The sequence below is a fragment of the Rhinoderma darwinii genome, chromosome 11 (assembly GCF_050947455.1).
Source record: "Rhinoderma darwinii isolate aRhiDar2 chromosome 11, aRhiDar2.hap1, whole genome shotgun sequence".
NCBI classification, from domain to species: domain Eukaryota; kingdom Metazoa; phylum Chordata; class Amphibia; order Anura; family Rhinodermatidae; genus Rhinoderma; species Rhinoderma darwinii.
Window position 1 is genome coordinate 5,942,569 of NC_134697.1, and position 21,590 is coordinate 5,964,158.

A 21,590-nucleotide genomic window follows, 5' to 3' on the forward strand; every position below is an offset into this window, starting at 1 on the left:
ATTTTTCTATAACCGTCCAATAATCCAGAACACCTAATAATCTGGAATCTGCCTGGATAAAAAGAAAACACAATCATCTATGTTTCACTCTGTGCGGTTAACGGGAGACGAGCGATACAGAAAACACTTGGTCGCTTGGTTTCTGATCCGCTTTTCTCGGAAAGCCGAGGTAACTGTGTACGGACCCATAGACTTTCCATAGAGTCCGCACTGCGTTACATCGACTTTCCGAGAAAAGCGGCTCAGAAACCAAGCAGCACAGCGCTCACTCACTCAAGTTTGTTGAAAGTTTAGTTACCCTTTATTTCCTCACCATTTTCAGATATTTGCTTGCTGTCAGTGAATGGGAACACTCCGGTTGTACATAGCTAGTCCTGCTCTCCTCTGAGAAGTAGATACATTGTATCAGTTTATACAACGCTCTGAGCTAAATACATCATCAGCATCTGCACAGATCTCGCTGGTACTTTGCTACAATGTAGCAGTCTGGAACCCAGGCAGTTTAGCTCACAGCATCGTCTACACTGATACATTGTATCCACTTCTCAGCTGAGAGCAGGACTAGGCGTATGCAGCATGTTAATAGAAACAAGAGCGGTCTTCATTGACAGCAAACAAATACCTGGAAAACGATGAGGAATGAAAACGCAAAAGGGAGTCAAATGCAAATCTATAAAGAGGCGCACGCCTGTCCTGAAGACAGAAACGGATGCCCGCTATGAGAAGACGCAGATCTGTGCTTTAACTTATGCCAATCACATCAGCAGAACAAATCTCTCTCCTGTCCGGTTTGTTACAACGTATCAGTGCAGGTAAAATGTATTTGACGGAAGTCCAGGTTGTTTCGCTCACAGAGGATTGTCTAGACTGAATACAATTGTAACAAACCCTCAGCTATGGAATTTATTAGTTTTGTTCAGGTTTTCAGCCTCTGAAGGTAAACACGAATGTTACCATTTACTGACAGCAAGCAGAGACCTTCAAAAGGGTGAGGAATTGAAACAAATGAGAAAGTTGCAGACCTTTTCATTATACGATGGTTAAGCTTTTATTTACATAAAACCATGAACCCCCCCCCCCCCCCCATCCCAGTCCCAGAGCCCCCACTTAAAGAGGCTTCTAAGGCAGTATGTCCCTTTAAATATCTGGGATTATTTACTTGGTTGGTTAGCTGAGTTTTTGTTCCTGTGTGTCACTTTGCTGGATATCCATTCCGCAAGGCTCCCATATCCATCATACACTAATCCAAATGTATATAGAGGTAACCAGATCCCCTTGGGTGGCTACTTTAGGGTTGGGAGGTACGGGGTCCTCTTCAGACCATCATCCTCATCATCCATAGTAATGTCCGGCCGCTGCTTGGAATCTCACTCTGCAGACCGGCGGCTTCTGGAAAGTATGACGAAGCGATCTGAAGATCCTGACACTGGGAATCTGTTACCTCAACGGAAAATCATTTTTATCCTGCAGAGAAAGACTTCACAGGGAGGTCAGCGCTCGCCCGGGAGATTACAGCGGTTAACCCTGTGGGGCCCGGCTGCAGCGCTCATTATTAGAGTCATGTGAATGGAAATACATGTGAGGGTACGTTCACACGGCAACGCCAAATACGTCTGAAATTACGGAGCTGTTATCAGGCGAAAACAGCTCCTGAATTTCAGAAGTTTTGACAAGTGCAGGCGGTTTTCACGGCATCCATTACGGATGTAATTGGAGCGATTTTTCAGTGGAGTCAATGAAAAACGGCTCCAATTACGTCCCAAGAAGTGTCCTGCACTTATCTGATGCGGGCGTGTTTTGACAGCGACATGTAAAATGACAGGTCGTCTCAACAGAACATCGTAAGACCCATTGCAAGTAATGGGCAGATGTTTGCAGCCGGCTTGGAGCTGTTTTTTCGGGCGTAATTCGAGGCGTAAAACGCCTGAATTACATCTGTAAATAGGGAGTGTGAACATACCCTCAACAATTCATATAGTTTAGTACCTGGCCCTTTAAGGAGCGGGCAGCCACAGTGGCGGTAGTGTAGGAAACTGGTGGTGAACATGTAGCAATATTCCCTTGTAATTTCAGCTCCTAGACCGGAACAAAGTAACAGCGAGAGGCGGGCGAGAAAGCGCCAAGGGAAACGCCATACACGAGGGCTGAGCGAGGACCTAAATCAGGATTACATCGACTATAGACCCCCCCCCCCCATAGCCTGCTGTATACTACTTTATAGAATATACCAAATTACACTGCCCCCCACACAGTATAATGCCCCCATAGCTGCCTCCACACAGTATAATGCCCCCATAGCTGCCCCCCACACAGTATAATGCCCCCATAGCTGCCTCCACACAGTATAATGCCCCCATAGCTGCCCCCACACAGTATAATGCCCCCATAGCTGCCCCTACACAGTATAATGCCCCCATAGCTGCCCCCACAGTATAATGCCCCCATAGCTGCCTCCACACAGTATAATGCCCCCATAGCTGCCCCCACACAGTATAATGCCCCCATAGCTGCCTCCACACAGTATAATGCCCCCATAGCTGCCCCCACACAGTATAATGCCCCCATAGCTGCCCCTACACAGTATAATGCCCCCATAGCTGCCCCCACACAGTATAATGTCCCACATAGCTGCCCCCACAGTATAATGCCCCCATAGCTGCCCCCACAGTATAATGCCCCCATAGCTGCCCCTACACAGTATAATGCCCCCATAGCTGCCCCCCCCCACAGTATAATGCCCCATAGCTGCCCCCACACAGTATAATGCCCCCATACAGTATAATGCCCCATAGCTGCCCCCACACAGTATAATGCCCCCATAGCTGCCCCTACACAGTATAATGCCCCCATACAGTATAATGCCCCATAGCTGCCCCCACACAGTATAATTCCCCCATAGCTGCCCCCCCCCCCACAGTATAATGCCCCATAGCTGCCCCCACACAGTATAATGCCCCCATAACTGCCCCCACACAGTATAATGCCCCATAGCTGCCCCCACACAGTATAATGCCCCCATAGCTGCCCCTACACAGTATAATGCCCCCATAGCTGCCCCTACACAGTATAATGCCCCCATAGCTGCCCCTACACAGTATAATGCCCCCATAGCTGCCCCCACACAGTATAATGCCCCCATAGCTGCCCCCCCACAGTATAATGCCCCATAGCTGCCCCCACACAGTATAATGCCCCCATAACTGCCCCCACACAGTATAATGCCCCCATAGCTGCCCCCACAGTATAATGCCCCCATAGCTGCCCCCACACAGTATAATGCCCCCATAGCTGCCCCCACACAGTATAATGCCCCCATAGCTGCCCCTACACAGTATAATACCCCCATAGCTGCCCCTACACAGTATAATGCCCCCATAGCTGCCCCCACACAGTATAATTCCCCTATAGCTGCCCCCACACAGTATAATGCCCCCATAGCTGCCCCCACACAGTATAATACCCCATAGCTGCCCCCCCCACAGTATAATGCCCCCATAGCTGCCCCCACACAGTATAATGCCCCCATAGCTGCCCCCACACAGTATAATGCCCCTATAGCTGCCCCCACACAGTATAATGCCCCCATAGCTGCCCCTACACAGAATAATGCCCCCATAGCTGCCCCCCACACAGTATAATGCCCCCATAGCTGCCCCCACACAGTATAATGCCCCCATAGCTGCCCCCACAGTATAATGCCCCCATAGCTGCCCTCCACACAGTATAATGCCCCCATAGCTGCCCCCACAGTATAATGCCCCCATAGCTGCCCCCACACAGTATAATGCCCCCATAGCTGCCCCCACAGTATAATGCCCCCATAGCTGCCTCCACACAGTATAATGCCCCCATAGCTGCCCCCACACAGTATAATGCCCCCATAGCTGCCTCCACACAGTATAATGCCCCCATAGCTGCCCCCACACAGTATAATGCCCCCATAGCTGCCTCCACACAGTATAATGCCCCCATAGCTGCCCCCACACAGTATAATGCCCCCATAGCTGCCCCTACACAGTATAATGCCCCCATAGCTGCCCCCACACAGTATAATGTCCCACATAGCTGCCCCCACAGTATAATGCCCCCATAGCTGCCCCCACAGTATAATGCCCCCATAGCTGCCCCTACACAGTATAATGCCCCCATAGCTGCCCCCCCCCACAGAATAATGCCCCATAGCTGCCCCCACACAGTATAATTCCCCCATAGCTGCCCCCCCCCACAGTATAATGCCCCATAGCTGCCCCCACACAGTATAATGCCCCCATAACTGCCCCCACACAGTATAATGCCCCCATAGCTGCCCCTACACAGTATAATGCCCCCATAGCTGCCCCTACACAGTATAATGCCCCCATAGCTGCCCCTACACAGTATAATGCCCCCATAGCTGCCCCCACACAGTATAATGCCCCCATAGCTGCCCCCCCCACAGTATAATGCCCCATAGCTGCCCCCACACAGTATAATGCCCCCATAACTGCCCCCACACAGTATAATGCCCCCATAGCTGCCCCCACAGTATAATGCCCCCATAGCTGCCCCCACACAGTATAATGCCCCCATAGCTGCCCCTACACAGTATAATGCCCCCATAGCTGCCCCTACACAGTATAATACCCCCATAGCTGCCCCTACACAGTATAATGCCCCCATAGCTGCCCCCACACAGTATAATTCCCCTATAGCTGCCCCCACACAGTATAATGCCCCCATAGCTGCCCCCACACAGTATAATACCCCATAGCTGCCCCCCACACAGTATAATGCCCCATAGCTGCCCCCACACAGTATAATGCCCCCATAGCTGCCCCCACAGTATAATGCCCCCATAGCTGCCCCCACACAGTATAATGCCCCTATAGCTGCCCCCACACAGTATAATGCCCCCATAGCTGCCCCTACACAGTATAATGCCCCCATAGCTGCCCCCACACAGTATAATGCCCCCATAGCTGCGCCCACACAGTATAATGCCCCATAGCTGCCCCCACACAGTATAATGCCCTCATAGCTGCGCCCACACAGTATAATGCCCCCATAGCTGCCCCTACACAGTATAATGCCCTCATAGCTGCCCCCACACAGTATAATGCCCCCATAGCTGCCCCCACAGTATAAGGCCCCCATAGCTGCCCCCACACAGTATAATTCCCCCATAGCTGCCCCCACACAGTATAATGCCCCCATAGCTGCCCCTACACAGAATAATGCCCCCATAGCTGCCCCCACACAGTATAATGCCCCCATAGCTGCCCCCACACAGTATAATGCCCCCATAGCTGCCCCCACACAGTATAATGCCCCCATAGCTGCCCCCACACAGTATAATGACCCCATAGCTGCCCCCACACAGTATAATGCACCCATAGCTGCCCCCACACAGTATAATGCCCCCATAGCTGCCCCCCACACAGTATAATGCCCCCATAGCTGCCCCCCACACAGTATAATGCCCCCATAGCTGCCCCTACACAGTATAATGCCCCCATAGCTGACCCTACAGTAGAATGCCCCCATAGCTGCCCCTACACAGTATAATGCCCCATAGCTGCCCCCACATAGTATAATGCCCCCATAGCTGACCCTACTGTATAATGCCCCTACAGCTGCCCCCACACAGTATAATGCCCTTATAGCTGCCCCCACACAGCCCCAATAGCGCCTAATATAATAAAATAAAAATGCATACTCCCCTAATCCTGTTCCAACGACAGACCGGAGGAGCAGAGGAATCGCCGCCATCTGTGTGGCTCGGCGTAGACCGACATGTTGACGTCAGTGCCAGGACGCTCACGGCTCGGTACACACAGTCGCACGGTAGTGACGTCATAGTGCCGGTCTGCGCTGAGCCATGAATGGTCTGATCCATAGCAAATGGTAGAGCAGGGAGCCATCTGCCCCCTGCTCTACCATTGGATCCAACTGTATCTGCGTCCTGATGATGCAGATACAGTTGAAACTGGAAAAAAAAATAAAACGAAAAAAAAACGAAATGCGCAAGAGAACGTCTCTTTTTTTTTTTTCGATTATTTGCCCTGCCGTACTATTCACCCTGTAAGGAATGTAGCAACTTAAAAATAACAGGGAAATGGCAGCGAAACTTCCTCCTGGTATAATAACGTCAGCGGCTTCCTTGTCTACAATGAGGTAGTGAACAGCGACTCCGCACACGCTGCAATCAGGCACCTTCACTGTAACCCATTACGCCAGGCCGAGCCCATTTCTAATGACACTAGCCCTCGAGCCCAAGCAAATTACTACATGACCAGACGCGGAAGATTTCATCTAGTTTTATTATATTCCCTTTTTCTAAGCATCATGTTCTTCTACTAGTCACTACAATGGCGGTAGGGGATGTATCCAGCTTTCCACTGACACTGATCGGCATTATAAATATCTATCCCCACAGTTCCGCTCCCTCCTTCTGCTCAGTCCGTGTCAGTCCACACTGTTGTTTTGGCATTAGATTCAATAGGAGGATGAACACTAATGAGCCTCTCCCTGGCAGTTGTGCTGCAGTGAATGGAAATGTAGGAGGTAATTAAGAAGAGTTCATGTACATGATCAGAGTGATACGTTATAGAAGGGGCAAAAATAATAATCAGCAGAACGTTTGGGGGCGCTGCACAACATGCAACTGTGCCGGGTACCGCAGCTCAGGCCCACATGTAAGGATACACTGCAGTGCCTGGAAAGTGGGCCGTGGTGCTTGCCTTTAGTCTGATGACCGGAGGGGGTCCCAGGGGTCAGATCCCCCCCACAATCACCTCCTATAAATTAAGCTTCATCATTGCATAATGAACATATAATATACTCAGTGTTTAAATTCTTCCCAATCTTCAAAACCCCTGCTTGCTGTCAGTTAATGAAAACTATTTTGAGTCTGAAAAACCCTGTCCTTCACACAGCTGAGTGTTTGTTACAATTGTATCCAGTCTGGACAATCCAAGCTACATATATCAGTTACAATTCTCTCTCCAGCCCTGACAGTCTGTTACAATGTATCATTGCAGGTAATATGTATCAGTCCAGGCTGTTCTGTTCACATCTATGTCAGAAGTTTCATTCCGATCCTCCGCCGCAGAGTCGGTTAGACGTGATGGAAAGAATAGGACTGCATGCAGCGCCGTGTCAAAACGACGGATACCACGATGGAACCGGATGGACCCCGTTATAAGTCAAAGGGGTTTGTTGGGTGCCGGTGGAATCCATTGTACGACAGATCCGGCACCGCATTGCAGTTCCGTTATAAACAGAAATCACAACGCAAATAACAGAGCTGAAGATCACGGGGGATTGTCACGACCAAATACAACTGTGTCAAACCCTCAGCTGTGACAAGTAGAATCACACAGATTTTAAGCTTATGGATGTAAATAATTACCATTCTGACAGAAAGCAGAGATCTTGAAAATGGTGAGGAATGGAACATCTACAAAGCAGATCAGAACTTTTCATGATACGATGAAGTTAATACTTCGGAGTTACGGATCTTCGGTTATTGTATCACATGACACATCAAGGCAAACAAAGCAGCGATCTAAAAAAACAGCACGACCCAAACTACCGGACACTGAGACCGTCCCTGTAAAATCCATCCTGAACCCCACGTGACGAGCGGCTTCATCTTCTATACAAACAACACCTCCAAATTCACGTATGAGCATTGCCCCTGAGCTAACCCGGCGACCGGCCACACTTTGTAATTTCCCTGTTATATCAGGGGCCAGGATGTGCTTATTCTAGACTGATGGGGGTGAGAGGATGAACACCCCCCCCCCCCCCCTCGTCCTCACTCCTAGGCCTTGTTCCCACAGTGCAGATTTGCTGCAGATTTTTCTACATTTAAGACAAAACTAGAACTGGATCCAGGAGATCAGACCCAAGAACTTCCTTTATATATTTCTTCTGTTTAGGTTCCAATCCAGGTTTTGGCTTAAAAGAAATACATGAAAAATCTGCAGCAAATCTGCAGTGTGAATGAGACCTTAAGCTGCCAATACACTTACAATAGCGGCCAGTGGAAAGATCATTTGGCCAACAGCTATCCCCCCCCCCCATACCCCACATACATGAATACATTGAGTGTGCATGTGTTCTCAATGGGGAGTGGGGAAAAAAAACGCTGCCAAACCCCTCTGTCCGTCCCCCCTCCAGAGCGCCCTCTGCGCCAGCGCGTCCCCCCTCCAGAGCGCCCTCTGCGCCAGCGCGTCCCCCCTCCAGAGCGCCCTCTGCGCCAGCGCGTCCCCCCTCCAGAGCGCCCTCTGCGCCAGCGCGTCCCCCCTCCAGAGCGCCCTCTGCGCCAGCGCGTCCCCCCTCCAGAGCGCCCTCTGCGCCAGCGCGTCCCCCCTCCAGAGCGCCCTCTGCGCCAGCGCGTCCCCCCTCCAGAGCGCCCTCTGCGCCAGCGCGTCCCCCCTCCAGAGCGCCCTCTGTGTCGTCGTCCCCTCCAGGACCCCTTCATCTCCCGTTAAAATCCAACATTTCCCTGACATCTGTGGAGGGTCAGGACACCCGCATACATATTGGATAGTCGGCCGGTCCCGCAGAAGTCGGCAGGTTTGGCCAACTTTCATCTAATCAGTTTGGGCACCCCTACCCAATTACTAGATAACGCACCAGAATAAAGATCATCATAACATCGCAAATGTGCTGCGTCTCCCAGCGCAGGCCTGAAAAACACCCAAGTGGTGTACAGATCAATTGTAAATGCAGCTCTGGATGTGACTGGAGTAGAAGGAGGGGTAACAGTCCGGGGCTGTTTCTCAGAGATGACCCCATATTTCCAGTGAGGATTAATACTACAGAATACAAAGACATATTACACAATTGTCGCTTCCAACTAGAGCTGAACAATTAATGGAATTACGATTAATTCGCCATTTCAAGTTGTCACGATTCTGGATTTGCCCAGAATCGGGACATCGTTACAGGCCCCGCCCCCACATCAGGAGGGGAAAAAAGCTTTATTAACAAGCAGACACGCTGCACGGCCCATCTACTTTAATGAATGCCGTAAATGAACAGGAGCAGCAGTGAGAGGACTGGGGTTGGTTAAGGCCTCGTGCACACGGTCGTGTCCGTAATCACAGCCCGCGGCCGGCCGCCGATGCCCACGGGCCGCATTTTCATACTGTGCTCTTATACAAAGTATGGGAGCAGAGCCCGTAAAATCTGAAAAGTAGGACATGCTCCATATTTCCCGGCAGGATTCTACAGCACGGACACCTTTCCGTAACGCTACGGAGAGGTGTCCGTGGCCAATAGAACCGGGCGGGTCCGTAATTACGGAGCTTTTTTTACGGTCGTGTGCATGGGGCCTTACTGTGTAACCGAGTTCGGAGATTGTTTTATACCGAGTCCCGTTCTCCCGGGCAGCTTCTTAACCCACTCAGATCCTTCTGCATTTGAAGGCTTAAGAAATTACAGCCACCCTACAGCCACCTTACAGCCCCCCAACAGCCCCCCTACCCTTGAAATGCAGCAGGAACTGAATGGGTAAATGAAGTGGTTTTCGTGATCTTCCGTTCTGAGAACGCGGTGGCAGAGAGCAGTGTCCGTGGAGGAGCCTCAGTGCTGGTGATATACATTGCAGCTAGTTCTGTGAAGTACTGCTGGTAATAAATCTAAAGAAATTTGCCACAGAAGTGACGTCCAAAAAGCGGTCATAAATCACATGCAGACTTAGGGGGTAATTTATCAACTTTTCTACACCAGAAAAGTCACAAAACGGCCCAAAAGTCACAATTTGCTGTCCATTTTTGCGCCACCCGCGACACTTTTGTAGAAAGCGGCGTGACCTCTGGGAAAGAGCGTGACCACCGCGGCCCAACAAGTTTATTATAATTTACGCCAGCTTAATTGTAACGTAAGGACACGTGAAAGGGCCTCATACCCCGCTGCAACGAGCGCCGATCAATAAGACAGCTCGTTGATCGGCGCTCGATTGCTCCAGTCACAAGGAGCTATGTATGGGGACGAGCAATCAATTCTCCGATCGCTCGTCCCCATACGTTATCATGTCGGCAGATGCGCTGCCAACAACGATGATAACGTTTTTTAAACCAATACGATCAGCAGATGATCCGGCGTTTGCTCGTTCATCTGCTGATCAGTTTACACAGGGAAATGATCGGCAACAAGCATTATATGAACGCTCCTCTGCCCGATAAATGCCCAGGGTAAAACGGCCTTAAGCGTGAATGTCCGGATCTTGGTATTTATTTTTGATTCAGTTTATTTAACAAATATCTGAAAATTAAGATTCAAATCGAAAATCGTCCATAGTGCTGAAAAAAAATCTGGATTCTATTTTTTGGCAAATAGAGGAGTTTGTTGTGGAGGAACTCTAGTCCTGACCTCATCCAACACACAGACCCCATTAATATCAATGCCCCCCACTTACCGATCTCTGCCGGCAGCTGCTTGATCTTATTTTCTCGGATGCTCAGCATGGTCAGCTTGCTCAGGGCTTTGATGTCTTTCTCCACAGTAGTGAGACGGTTAAAGCGTAAGAAGAGGGTGGTGAGGGAGCTCAGCTTGTACACCACGGACGGGATCTCTCGCAGCTTGTTATGCCGCAGGTCCAGCATGCGCAGCTTCTTCAGGCTCTCCAGAGAGTCCGGCAGACTGGTTAAAGAGTTCTCGCTAAGAGCCAGCGTCACCAAGTTCACTAGGCTGCCCACCTCCGCTGGCAGCGACGGCAGCTTGTTACCATATAAATAAAGTTCCGTTAGTTGCGTCAGCTCCTTGATGGAGGCCGGGAGTTGGTGTATGGACTTCTTGGCCAAGTCCAATCGAGTAGAGTTCTCCTCCCGACATTTGTTCAGTTCCTTGATCACCTCGGCATTGCTGGCCTTCTTACGCAAGCCGGAGACCCCCGAGGGACGTTTTATTGTATTGTCCACAGAAAAAGCCACTCCAGGTTGCGTCCCGCCTGCGTCTTTCTTCCCTTCTTTGGGATCTTTGACTTTGGTCTTAAGGTTTTCTTTCGTGGGACCCCCCGAGGCCTTCGGTTCCTTTTCACGGTCCTTGGCCGTGGCGGGCCCCTTAGGGTCTTTATCCTTGGGGTCCTTATCTTTTCCTATGCTGCTACTCATAGTGACGGATTAGGTTAACAACCTCATGAACTCAACATGGACAGCGCAGGATAATCCGTTACCGAGAAAGGGAAAAAAAAAAAATATGTAGGGAGTAGCTCACGAATATATAGATCCTCCGAGCTACATGTTTTATTCCAGAACGGAGCCAACGAACTGAAGCAGACGTGAAATGTTCAAGAGACGGGTTCCAGTTTAGCTCATCTGAGGGGGAAAAAAAACAAAAATGGGACAATAAAAAAACGTAGCAAAAAAATCTACATAAAATATTATACATTAGGCTCTGTATCGGAATGGAAAAGACCAAAAGATTGAGAAATACTGGAGTCGCTATGAAGGATATTACAATTATCTACTTATTTGTACCAATATTGACTTACATCATGTCCCACATTCTAGTCACATCCAGAGCTGCAGCAAATATTCTGTTGGTTGCCTATGAACTCAGACTTCAGTTGCACAAGATGTGTGACCTAAAGGTAAAAAGTCTGCTATGTATTTGAGCTCCCACAATGTACTGCTCTCTAGCAACAAGACACTAGCTGAATTCCGAATGCAGCTTTGGGTGTGATTGAGGGATGACGTGACTTGGGACAAGAGAAGAAAATATTAACAAAACCGCTCACAAATATACAAAAATCTAAAAACGGACGCTGCAAAAACTAACTTAAAAAGTAAAGCGCTAACCATTAAATGGAAGACCACCTTAAAGTTGTCCAGTTTAGAAAACCGATAGTCATATATCCATTAGGAAATTATGAGTGAATAGAGTGGAGAGCGGTTACATAGAGAGTCTCTCTCTCTGGAGAACCTGATCTGTATTACACAGACACCACCTTGATATGAATGGACACTGTAATACTTCATTTCTCCTGTGGTGGCGCTGCAGGGAAACTGAACACTTGCTGCCAGTTACCCACAGATCACAGCTGATCGCTGGGGGTCTCACTTCGTGATCAACTTATTTTCGAGGGACCCTTCTAATAAGTAGGTATTATTCAAAGTAGTTATCTAATCCTCCCAGAACAGACCTATAATAATAATATTATAGAATTGATATTTAGGGTGTTCCTCATATGACTCTTTACAGTGAAGCTTCACACCACACACTATCACCCTATAAATTCCACTTTACAGAATTACTGCAGGAGGCATCCTATAAACATAAGGAGAGGGGAATAAGTCGAGGATTGGGTATGTTATAATCCATCATGCCAGGACCTTTTCTCACACATTTGATGGACCGCCGGTTACGCCAGGTTCAGCTGACTTCCCTCTAATGTATATGGGCACCTTAAGATCAGGGAACTCCAGAGAAGACCAGGACCATAAACTAGAGGATCCTTGACCATACGAAACTGAACCGTCCCACTTGGAGCACCAATGACTAGACTGAAGATCTATCATATTCTGGATATAGGAGGATATAATCCGGCTCAATGGAGAAGACAATAATAAGGATGGAGGACGACCGGCAACAAGATGGATGGAGACAATCACAGAGACCAGGAACCATCACTGAGAAGCCTGAAGACCCAAATACAAGACAGGACAGCATTGATGAACACTAGGAGACAAACCACAAGACTAGAGCTCCACCTCAACACTTGGTTGCGGTAAAATCACAACGATCATAACCATGTCGGAAATCTTACAAGAGTCCCAGGATTTTACAATAAAATGATGACGTGGAGTCCTAGAAGCACACTTCCTACGCTATGTGCCGCTCCAGACTGCAGTTTCTGGGACAGGAAGTAGCTATCTGAGATCTACCACTGTCAGCCATGTTGGCTCTCATGGGGCTATTTCGTCTATCAATCAGGGATCCTCCTCCAACTTCTCCTAAGACAGTCAATCACACTGAAAGACTCCCTCTCCGTTCCCTGCACAGTGACATGTTTGATTGACTTTATGCCTGTAGTGTGTGAAACATGATCTGGTGTCCGTGACCAAACATTTATATGTCCATCAGACAGACCAGAGCATATTAATTTATATAAAAGGTTACTAGGTTTTGAGGTCTAACAAAAAACACAAGGAATGCTGGGGAAACACTGTTTAACGGCGACATCATTGGGGGAGGAAGTAGCTAACTTTTCCTCCTACTCAAGTTTCCACAGAAATCAATGTGGTTGGCAGCCTGGGACGGTACAAAAAGAAAAAAAAGGTAAGAACAGGGATTTATAGCCAACTACATTGAGACACGGACTCTGGAGAAATGTAATCGAATCTCTAGAAATAATAATATATGGACATATTTTCAGAACATCCAGAGAGACAAAAAGATGAACGTGCACCAATGAGAACATTTGAGGGGGTTGTCTAGTTTACAAAACAACCTATTAGGAAATTCTAAATGAGAGAGGAGGAGGAGGAGGGGTCCGCTGCCTAGAATCCTCATCTATTATCAGAGCAGCTTAAAACAGCATTCCCCCTCTCTGGAGGACCCGAGATGTCAGTCAATTACATGGGTAGCCCATTGATTTCAATGAGAACTATGTAATGCTACATTTTTCCTGTGGTGGCGCTGCAAATTGAACACTTGATGCCGCAGATTACAGACTACAGTCATTTTTCCTCCCAAGATTTCAAGGGGTTGTCCATGATGCAGCTTTCTTTCCTAACCCCGTCCATGGGTTGTGCCTGGTATTGCAGCTCAGTTCTCCGTACACCCTCTCGCCTCTTCTCATGAATATGGGTATTTTTTGATCGATCTTATTAGCTGAACACAATATTTTTTATACCGTTTCGGCCAATAGGAGAGCGGACACATCTCCATACTTTGCCGACAGATCCCAGAGGGGTGCGATGGCCAAAAAAGACCTAAAGATAAACGTCCTCATTTAATTGAGACCTAAGACGCTTACATAAACCATCTCTCTAGGCTCCCATTATGGAGGATCACTCCATGTAGTATTTTCTGCGGAGCACGTGCTTATACAAAGCAGCCGATCGTAAACAAAGCTGCAGTGTAAAGAATGGAGGAGTGAAAGTCCAGCAGCCTGAGCCTCTGACCAGACTAAGTTGATATCAGACTACCTCAGACTCCAATAGATATTGGTGCCCTAATGGACAAGTGCTGCCATGTAAAGCAAGGGGAAAAACAGAACAGCAGCCTCAGCCGACAATGAGACAACCTCATAATAAGCAATGCAGTTACGCTGGAGTCACTGATCAGATCAGGGTCATTAGAAGGCCTCATTTACACGAACGTGATATACGTCCGTGCGACGCGCGTGCTTTTCACGCGGGTCGCACGGACCTATACAAGTCTATGGGGGCATGCAGACAGTCCGTGAGTTTTGCTCAGCGTGAGTGCGCTGAAAAAAACGCACGACATGTTCTAAATTTCTGCGTTTTTCGCGCATCACGCACCCATTGAAGTCAATGGGAGCGTGAAAACCACGAAGGTCGCACGGAAGCACTTCCGTGCGAACTGCGTGATTCGCGCAAGAGCTGTCAAACTCTGAATGTAAACAGAAAAGCACCACGTGCTACAAACATCCAAACGGAGTGTCTTAGAGATGAGCGAACCGAACTTCACCAAACGAGTTTGGCCGAACCCGGCAAAAAATGTTCCGGTACGCGACGTCAGGAGACAGTCACTGTCCAGGGTGCTGAAAGAGTTAAACTGGTTCAGCACCCTGGACAGTGACTTCCGATCACAATATACATGAACGTGTAAAAAGAAAAAGAAGTTCTGACTTACCGATAACTCGCGGCTTCTTCCTCCAGTCTGACCTCCCGGGATGACAATTCAGTCCAAGTGACAGCTGCAGCCAATCACAGGCCAAGCACAGGCTGCAGCCAATCACAGGCTGCAGCGGTCACATGGACTGCCGCGTCATCCAGGGAGGTGGGGCCGGATGTCAAGAGAGGGACGCGTCACCAAGGCAACGGCCGGGAGACCGGACTGGAGGAAGCAGGAAGCTCTTGGTAAGTATGAACGTCTTTTTTTTATTCACAGGTTGCTGTATATTGTGATCGGCATTCACTGTCGAGGGTGCTGAAAGAGTTACTGCCGATCAGTTAACTCTTTCAGCACCCTGGACAGTGACTGACGTCGACTAGCCTCATCTCTATGATGGCGGCTGCGCGAAAATCACGCAGCCGCGCATCATACACTGATGACACTCGGAGCTGCCAAGTGCCTTTTGCGCACGCAAAACGCTGCGTTTTTTTGCGTGCGCAAAACGCACACGCTCGTGTAAATGAGGCCTAAAGCAGAGCAAAACATGGGAAAAATACAGAAGAGCAGCCTGAGCCTCCAACTCCGGTCCATTCAGACCACCTTAAACTCCAATAGACAGTGCAGCAAAGCTGGAGTTAATGATCGTAACTGCGTCCTAATGGAGAACAGCTAAAGCAGCCAAAAAAGACAGCGAAGAAATAGACACCACCACACACAGAAGTGACCAATTATAAAAATAAATCGCGACTATCACGTTATTATAGGAATGGTTACTGCAGTGTGAGCGATTTCTTGTTTTTTTTTTACAACTATCCCAACGGACACGCAACAAAACCTTCAATAAGGAAGAAACGTTGCAGCTTAAAGGTCCCACCTGTTCTGGTATTCAAAGTATGATGCGTGCAGCCGAAGGGGCAGACCGAGCAAGGTGGCGGCTCTCCCAAATTTAAACATTTGCAACTATTGTTTTTGTTGCTCCAATACAGCTAAGAAGAAAAAAAAAAAAAGAAACTTCCCAAATAGTCTTGCTCCTGCCATTTTGTGTATATAGTTCTTATGCCGAGCCATGTGTCTCCATGGATACAGACTACAAACCCTGTGCAGTTTGATCCTGCAGTCATGTGTTACTCCACATGACTGCAGGATCAGACTGCACAGGGTTTGTTTGTAGTCTGTATCCATGGAGACAGAGGACGGTGCTGGAGCTGTATACACAAAACGATACATTTTAATCAAGGCCATTTACAAAAGTAATTTATTTTTTTAATTTCAGATACATTGGAGCAATAAAAAAATAAAAATAAAAAAGTAGTTTGCAAAATCATTATCCATTTATCTGAACAAGACGGCCCCATTTATGTAGCATACAGCTCAGCCAGGTATAAAGAAATTCCATTCAGTGACCAAATAGCGGCCGTAAGAGGTCGTGGCATCGTCCGCCAGCTTCCAATCCACCCAGAATGGCAAACAAATCTGCATAAATCTTCTTACTCATCTGTCTGTGCAAGTGTCAACTCTTCATGAACCAGGAGGATCAGGATGAACATTCCCCAATGCCTGTAACGGATGTTGCGTCGGTTATACAATAAAAGAGGATGCCGGGAAAAAAGTGCAAACACGGAGCTCTAAGTGGGGAGGGGGGGGGTCAAAACAGAAGGAAAAAAATACAAGTCTGAGAACTTGTAAAACCTGAAACGTAACAATCTGCGAGTCAATCACTGAGGATCAAGAACTTTAGTTAAGCCCCTCCCCCACGCTGTATTTATCTTAGTGTGCAGTTAAAGGGAGAACAGTAAGATCATGGGGTGTAAGACGCAGAATAAAAACCAAATCTCAGTCAAAATGGTCATTACTGAAAAACACCAAACTCAGAGGATGCCGACTATTTGCTAAAACACTCTCCCCTCCCCCACACTTTGCTTTCACCACTCTTTAGGCTCATGTTTGCAGTGCGGTTCTTACATTAGGAGCGGTGATCGCTGCAGACGTCAGCTGGTATGGGTTATTTATGTACATTTTTATAAAAAAAATCGCGACAAGGGATAATTGGGTTCTAAATTCTTTAACTGTTGTACCCGTAAAAAAATGAATAAAATAAGTGTGTGTGTCTTGGAAACCCCATTAAAAATAAAAAAATAAAAATGAATATTCCCAATACATTCGTCAATATCCTTCCTTCTTTTTTTTTTTAATTAGCTGAATATGGAAAAAATATCAACAGGTGTTGTACTCGCCTCTAGTCCCCATTTTTCCCACACTGACTGTTTCCATGTCCCCAATATCTTCCACACGGATGGTTTCCATGTCCTCCATACTGATGGTTTCCATGACCAGTCTGATTTAAGAGGTTCCAGCAATGACACGTTGTCTAGACACGTGAGCCCCGTGGAGTGATTTGTGATGTACGGATCAGTGATAAGGCGCCCCAAAACCTGCGGCTCCTTCCTGCGCCTCAATTCTATACATTGGAATTCAAACCAGAAAATTTGTTTGCTTTTTTTTTCCCCAGTAGTTATAGGGAGAATTCTCACATGCTGCATGGCCCCGGTAACGTGCTGCACAGTTTTTATAACTTATTACCGCTGTTGTGCAATGTGGTTTTTGTAACCCTTACGTCTTGTTCACACAGTGCAGATTTTGCCTGTATTTTTTAAGTCTGTACCAGGAACGAAAACCTAAACAGAAAAAAACATAAAAAGAAGGACTTAAAAGTGTTTCCTCCCCTGGATCCAAGTCTAGTTTTGCCTTAAAAAAAAAAAAAAAAAAAAAACACATTCAAAAACTGCAGTGTGAACAAGACCTTAAATTCAATGGGGGAAAACCCACAACAAATAAGCAGCGTTTACACAAATACAATGGACATGCTGCAGAATAAAATTCCGCACCGCAGTTCGATTTGAGCGTTTTTTCCGCTCTATATTTCTGCAGCGTACAGTTGAGATTTGTTCTCCCTCATCCACTACTGTATTTGCTGCGGATTTTCCGCAACAAATTCTGATGCGGAAAAATATGCAGTGTTTACGCATCGTGTGAACTGAGCTTTAGGCCTGATTTACACGAGCGTGTGCGTTTTTGCGTGCGCAAAAGGCACTTAGCTGCGTGTGTCATCAGCGTATGATGCGCGGCTGTGAGATTTTCGCGCAGCCGCCATCATTATGACACTCCGTTTGGATGTTTGTAGCACGTGGTGCTTTTCTGTTTACATTCAGAGAATGACAGCTGTTGCGCGAATCACGCAGTTCGCACGGAAGTGCTTCCGTGCGACCTGTGTGGTTTACACGCATCCATTGACTTCAATGGGTGCGTGATGCGCGAAAAACGCTGAAATATAGAACATGTCGTGAGTTTTTTTTCAGCGGACTCACGCTGCGCAAAACTCACGGACTGTCTGCACTGCCCCCATAGACTAATATAGGTGCGTACAACACGCGTGAAAAGCACGCGGGTCGCACGGGCATATATGACGCACGTGTAAATGATACCTTAGGGAGGACTTACACAATCGTGTGCGTTTTGCGCACGCAAAAAACGCGGCGTTTTGCATGCGCAAAAGGCACTTAACAGCTCCGTGTTTCATGATCATACGATGCGTGACTGATTTTCTCGCAGCCGCCATCATTATGACACTCTGTATGTTTGTAGCACGTGGTGCTTTTCTGTTTTCATTCATACTTTTGACTGCTGTTGCGCGAATCACGTGAGTCCCTTGAAAGTGCTTCCGTGTGGTGCGCGTGATTTTCACCCACCCATTGACATCAATGGGTGCGTGATGCGCAAAAAACCCAGAAATATAGGACATGTCGTGAGTTTTACGCAGCGGACACACCCTGCGTAAAAATCACTGACAGTCTGCACGGCCCCATAGAGTAATATAGGTGCGTGAAAAGCACGCGCGTTGCACGGACGCATTACACGTTCGTGTAAATGCTCCCTCAGACCAACAGCAAGCAGTCCGGCTCTGGTTGACGGATCATTGAGAATCTGTGTTCCCTACATTTCTGCTTTAGTCATGACTTTTACTGAACTGCGACCCCATTCACTGCAAAATAAAACCTGGGACATGTGAAAGAATCCTTGAAAAGGGGCTTCAGGGTCTTAAGTCAATGAAGCTTAAAAGTGGATTTTTAAAAATTTGGCCAAGGGGGAAAAAATGGCAAAACAATAAAAGCCTCATTACTCATCTGACAGCTCCCTGTCGATCATTGTTGATCACGGTCCCGTATACCCCTCCGAGCCTGCACAGGGAACCCTTGTGATGTCATTAATGGAGAAGCAGCGACTTTTGAATCCGGGTGCACAGTGCTCGATATTAATGCTGTGATTTGGACTTTTAATGACAGGGAACTGATTATTTCAGTTCCCGGTCACAATGCAGGATCGGGCTTTGCGTGCAGGGTCGTCAAAGAGAGCACGGGCTTCTGGGAAAGGACCCTGTTAAATAACGTGGTGCGGCGGGGGGTGGGGGGAATGGGTAAAGCTTCACTTCTCTGTTGTACGCAAGGAGATGATCGGGCCTGGTTGCATTCACAGGGCCAGTGGCTGTCAGAGGAGCGCAGCCGCCCGTCACTCGCTGCCATCTAGGAAGCAGGAAGTTACCCCGTGTTTATCTACTGTAGGAAATGAATAAAACAATGCCGATGCTTATAAAACGAAAACCACAACTTTTCTAACGACTCTTTGGAGTTCCATAAACATAACGAGCAGGGCGTGTGGGGTGTGGATGTCAGGAGGCAACATGTAACCCTTCCAGGGAGCTGTCCCTGGTGACGGACACTATGAAGAGGGAAGGAGCGCTGACACCAAACTTCCATGATTTAACAAGGCTGCAGATTCCTATGTATCCGCGTTCCCTGCCCGACGCCGCGCCATTTACAAGACCTCAACCTGTCACAATCCAGCAAACCACACCCCGAAGAACAGCGATCCAGACGCCCCTCCATCATACACCCTGCAGGAAATCAGCAGCACACGACGAAGACATAAGATACAATATAAGCAGCGCTACATAGTAAGGCTGAGGTCACATCTGCGTTCTGGGTTTCGTTCTGCTCCGTCGGAAGTGCTGCGTGCTGCGCTATTTGGTTTGGCAAAAACGATAGAATCTGCGATGGACATATAATGTAGCCCCCGACACAGATGTGAACAGAGCCTAAGAAAAATAAATTATCCAATCATGAAAATAATTTCAAAACCTTTTGCTTTTGCAACAATTTTTACTCTTTGACAGATACAAATTAAAACAAAATTATAAAATCGAAAAACAAATTATACCCTCAGACACAATTACTTCACAAAAGTAGAGACCTAGCAGATAATAAAAATACCACCCGGCGCTTTACACTCATTGGCGTCTTCATGCAATTTTGTATCAAAGTGGAACGTGTAAAACACAAATAAAAATTCATGTTTGTGGCTAAAAGTCTGATCCAAGCGGAGCCAGAGACGTACAACAAATCCTCAAGGTTCAGGATGTGCAGAGTCCTTACAGGTGACTTAGGCCTAATTCACACGAGCGTGTTCGGTCCGTGATATACTGTAAGAATGTCGGCCCCATTTCCCGGACTGACCACACTGCAGGGAGCCGGGCTCCTAGCATCATAGTGATGTACGACGCTAGGAGTCCCTGCCTCTCCGTGGAACTACTGTCCCGTACTGAAAACATGATTACAGTTGTCCCACAGTGAGGCAGGGACTCCTACAGCGTTGTACATAACTAGGATGCTAGGAGCCCGGCTCCCTGCAGTGTGTTCGGTCCGGGACTTGCGGCCAACATACGGACCGTATATCACGGACCGAACATGCTCGTGTGAATTAGGCCTTATGTTTATACGAACAGATCACATATTCACCAGAAATGAATGAAGAGACCAAAAACCTGTGTCATCCTGATGTTGGTACAAATCAGGAGTCAACAAATGGTCTGATTAGTTGCAGGGGGTGAATACTGTGACACGACTGAACATGAAGACCAAGGAGATCTCCAAACAGGTCAGAGACAAAGTTGTGAGGAAGACCAGTGTTGGGTTACAAAAAAAATAAAAAAATAATACACATATATATATGGAAGTATCTGTATAAAGGATCACTATAAGATATACACTACACAGATGAGATGAAGTATCTGTATATAGGACTAATCCTGTGCTGATCCGGAGTTACATCCTGTTTTATACTCCAGAGCTGCACTCACTATTCTGCTGGTGGAGTCACTGTGTACATACATTACATTACTTATCCTGTACTGATCCTGAGTTACATCCTGTATTATACTCCAGAGCTGCACTCACTATTCTGCTGGTGGAGTCACTGTACATACATTACTTATCCTGTACTGATCCTGAGTTACATCCTGTATTATACTCCAGAGCTGAACTCACTATTCTGCTGGTGGAGTCACTGTGTGCATACATTACATTACTTATCCTGTACTGATCCTGAGTTACATCCTGTATTATACTCCAGAGCTGCACTCACTATTCTGCTGGTGGAGTCACTGTGTACATACATTACTTATCCTGTACTGATCCTGAGTTACATCCTGTATTATACTCCAGAGCTGCACTCACTATTCTGCTGGTGGAGTCACTGTGTACATACATTACATTACTTATCCTGTACTGATCCGGAGTTACATCCTGTATTATACTCCAGAGCTGCACTCACTATTCTGCTGGTGGAGTCACTGTGTACATACATTACTTATCCTGCATTGATCCGGAGTTACATCCTGTATTATACTCCAGAGCTGCACTCACTATTCTGCTGGTGGAGTCACTTCGTACATACATTACTTGTTC

General features: G+C 47.5%; 1 protein-coding gene across 1 annotated transcript in view; it reads right to left on the minus strand.

Annotated features, from left to right (window-relative positions):
- The window catches only part of SHOC2 (SHOC2 leucine rich repeat scaffold protein), a 55,082-nt gene that overhangs the window by 23,028 nt on the left and 10,464 nt on the right, over positions 1-21,590 (minus strand). Inside the window, exon 2 of the mRNA XM_075842802.1 lies at positions 10,409-11,306. Coding sequence (XP_075698917.1) covers positions 10,409-11,102 — 694 coding nt within the window. The 5' untranslated portion in view covers positions 11,103-11,306. The remainder of the gene's footprint in view (positions 1-10,408; positions 11,307-21,590) is intronic.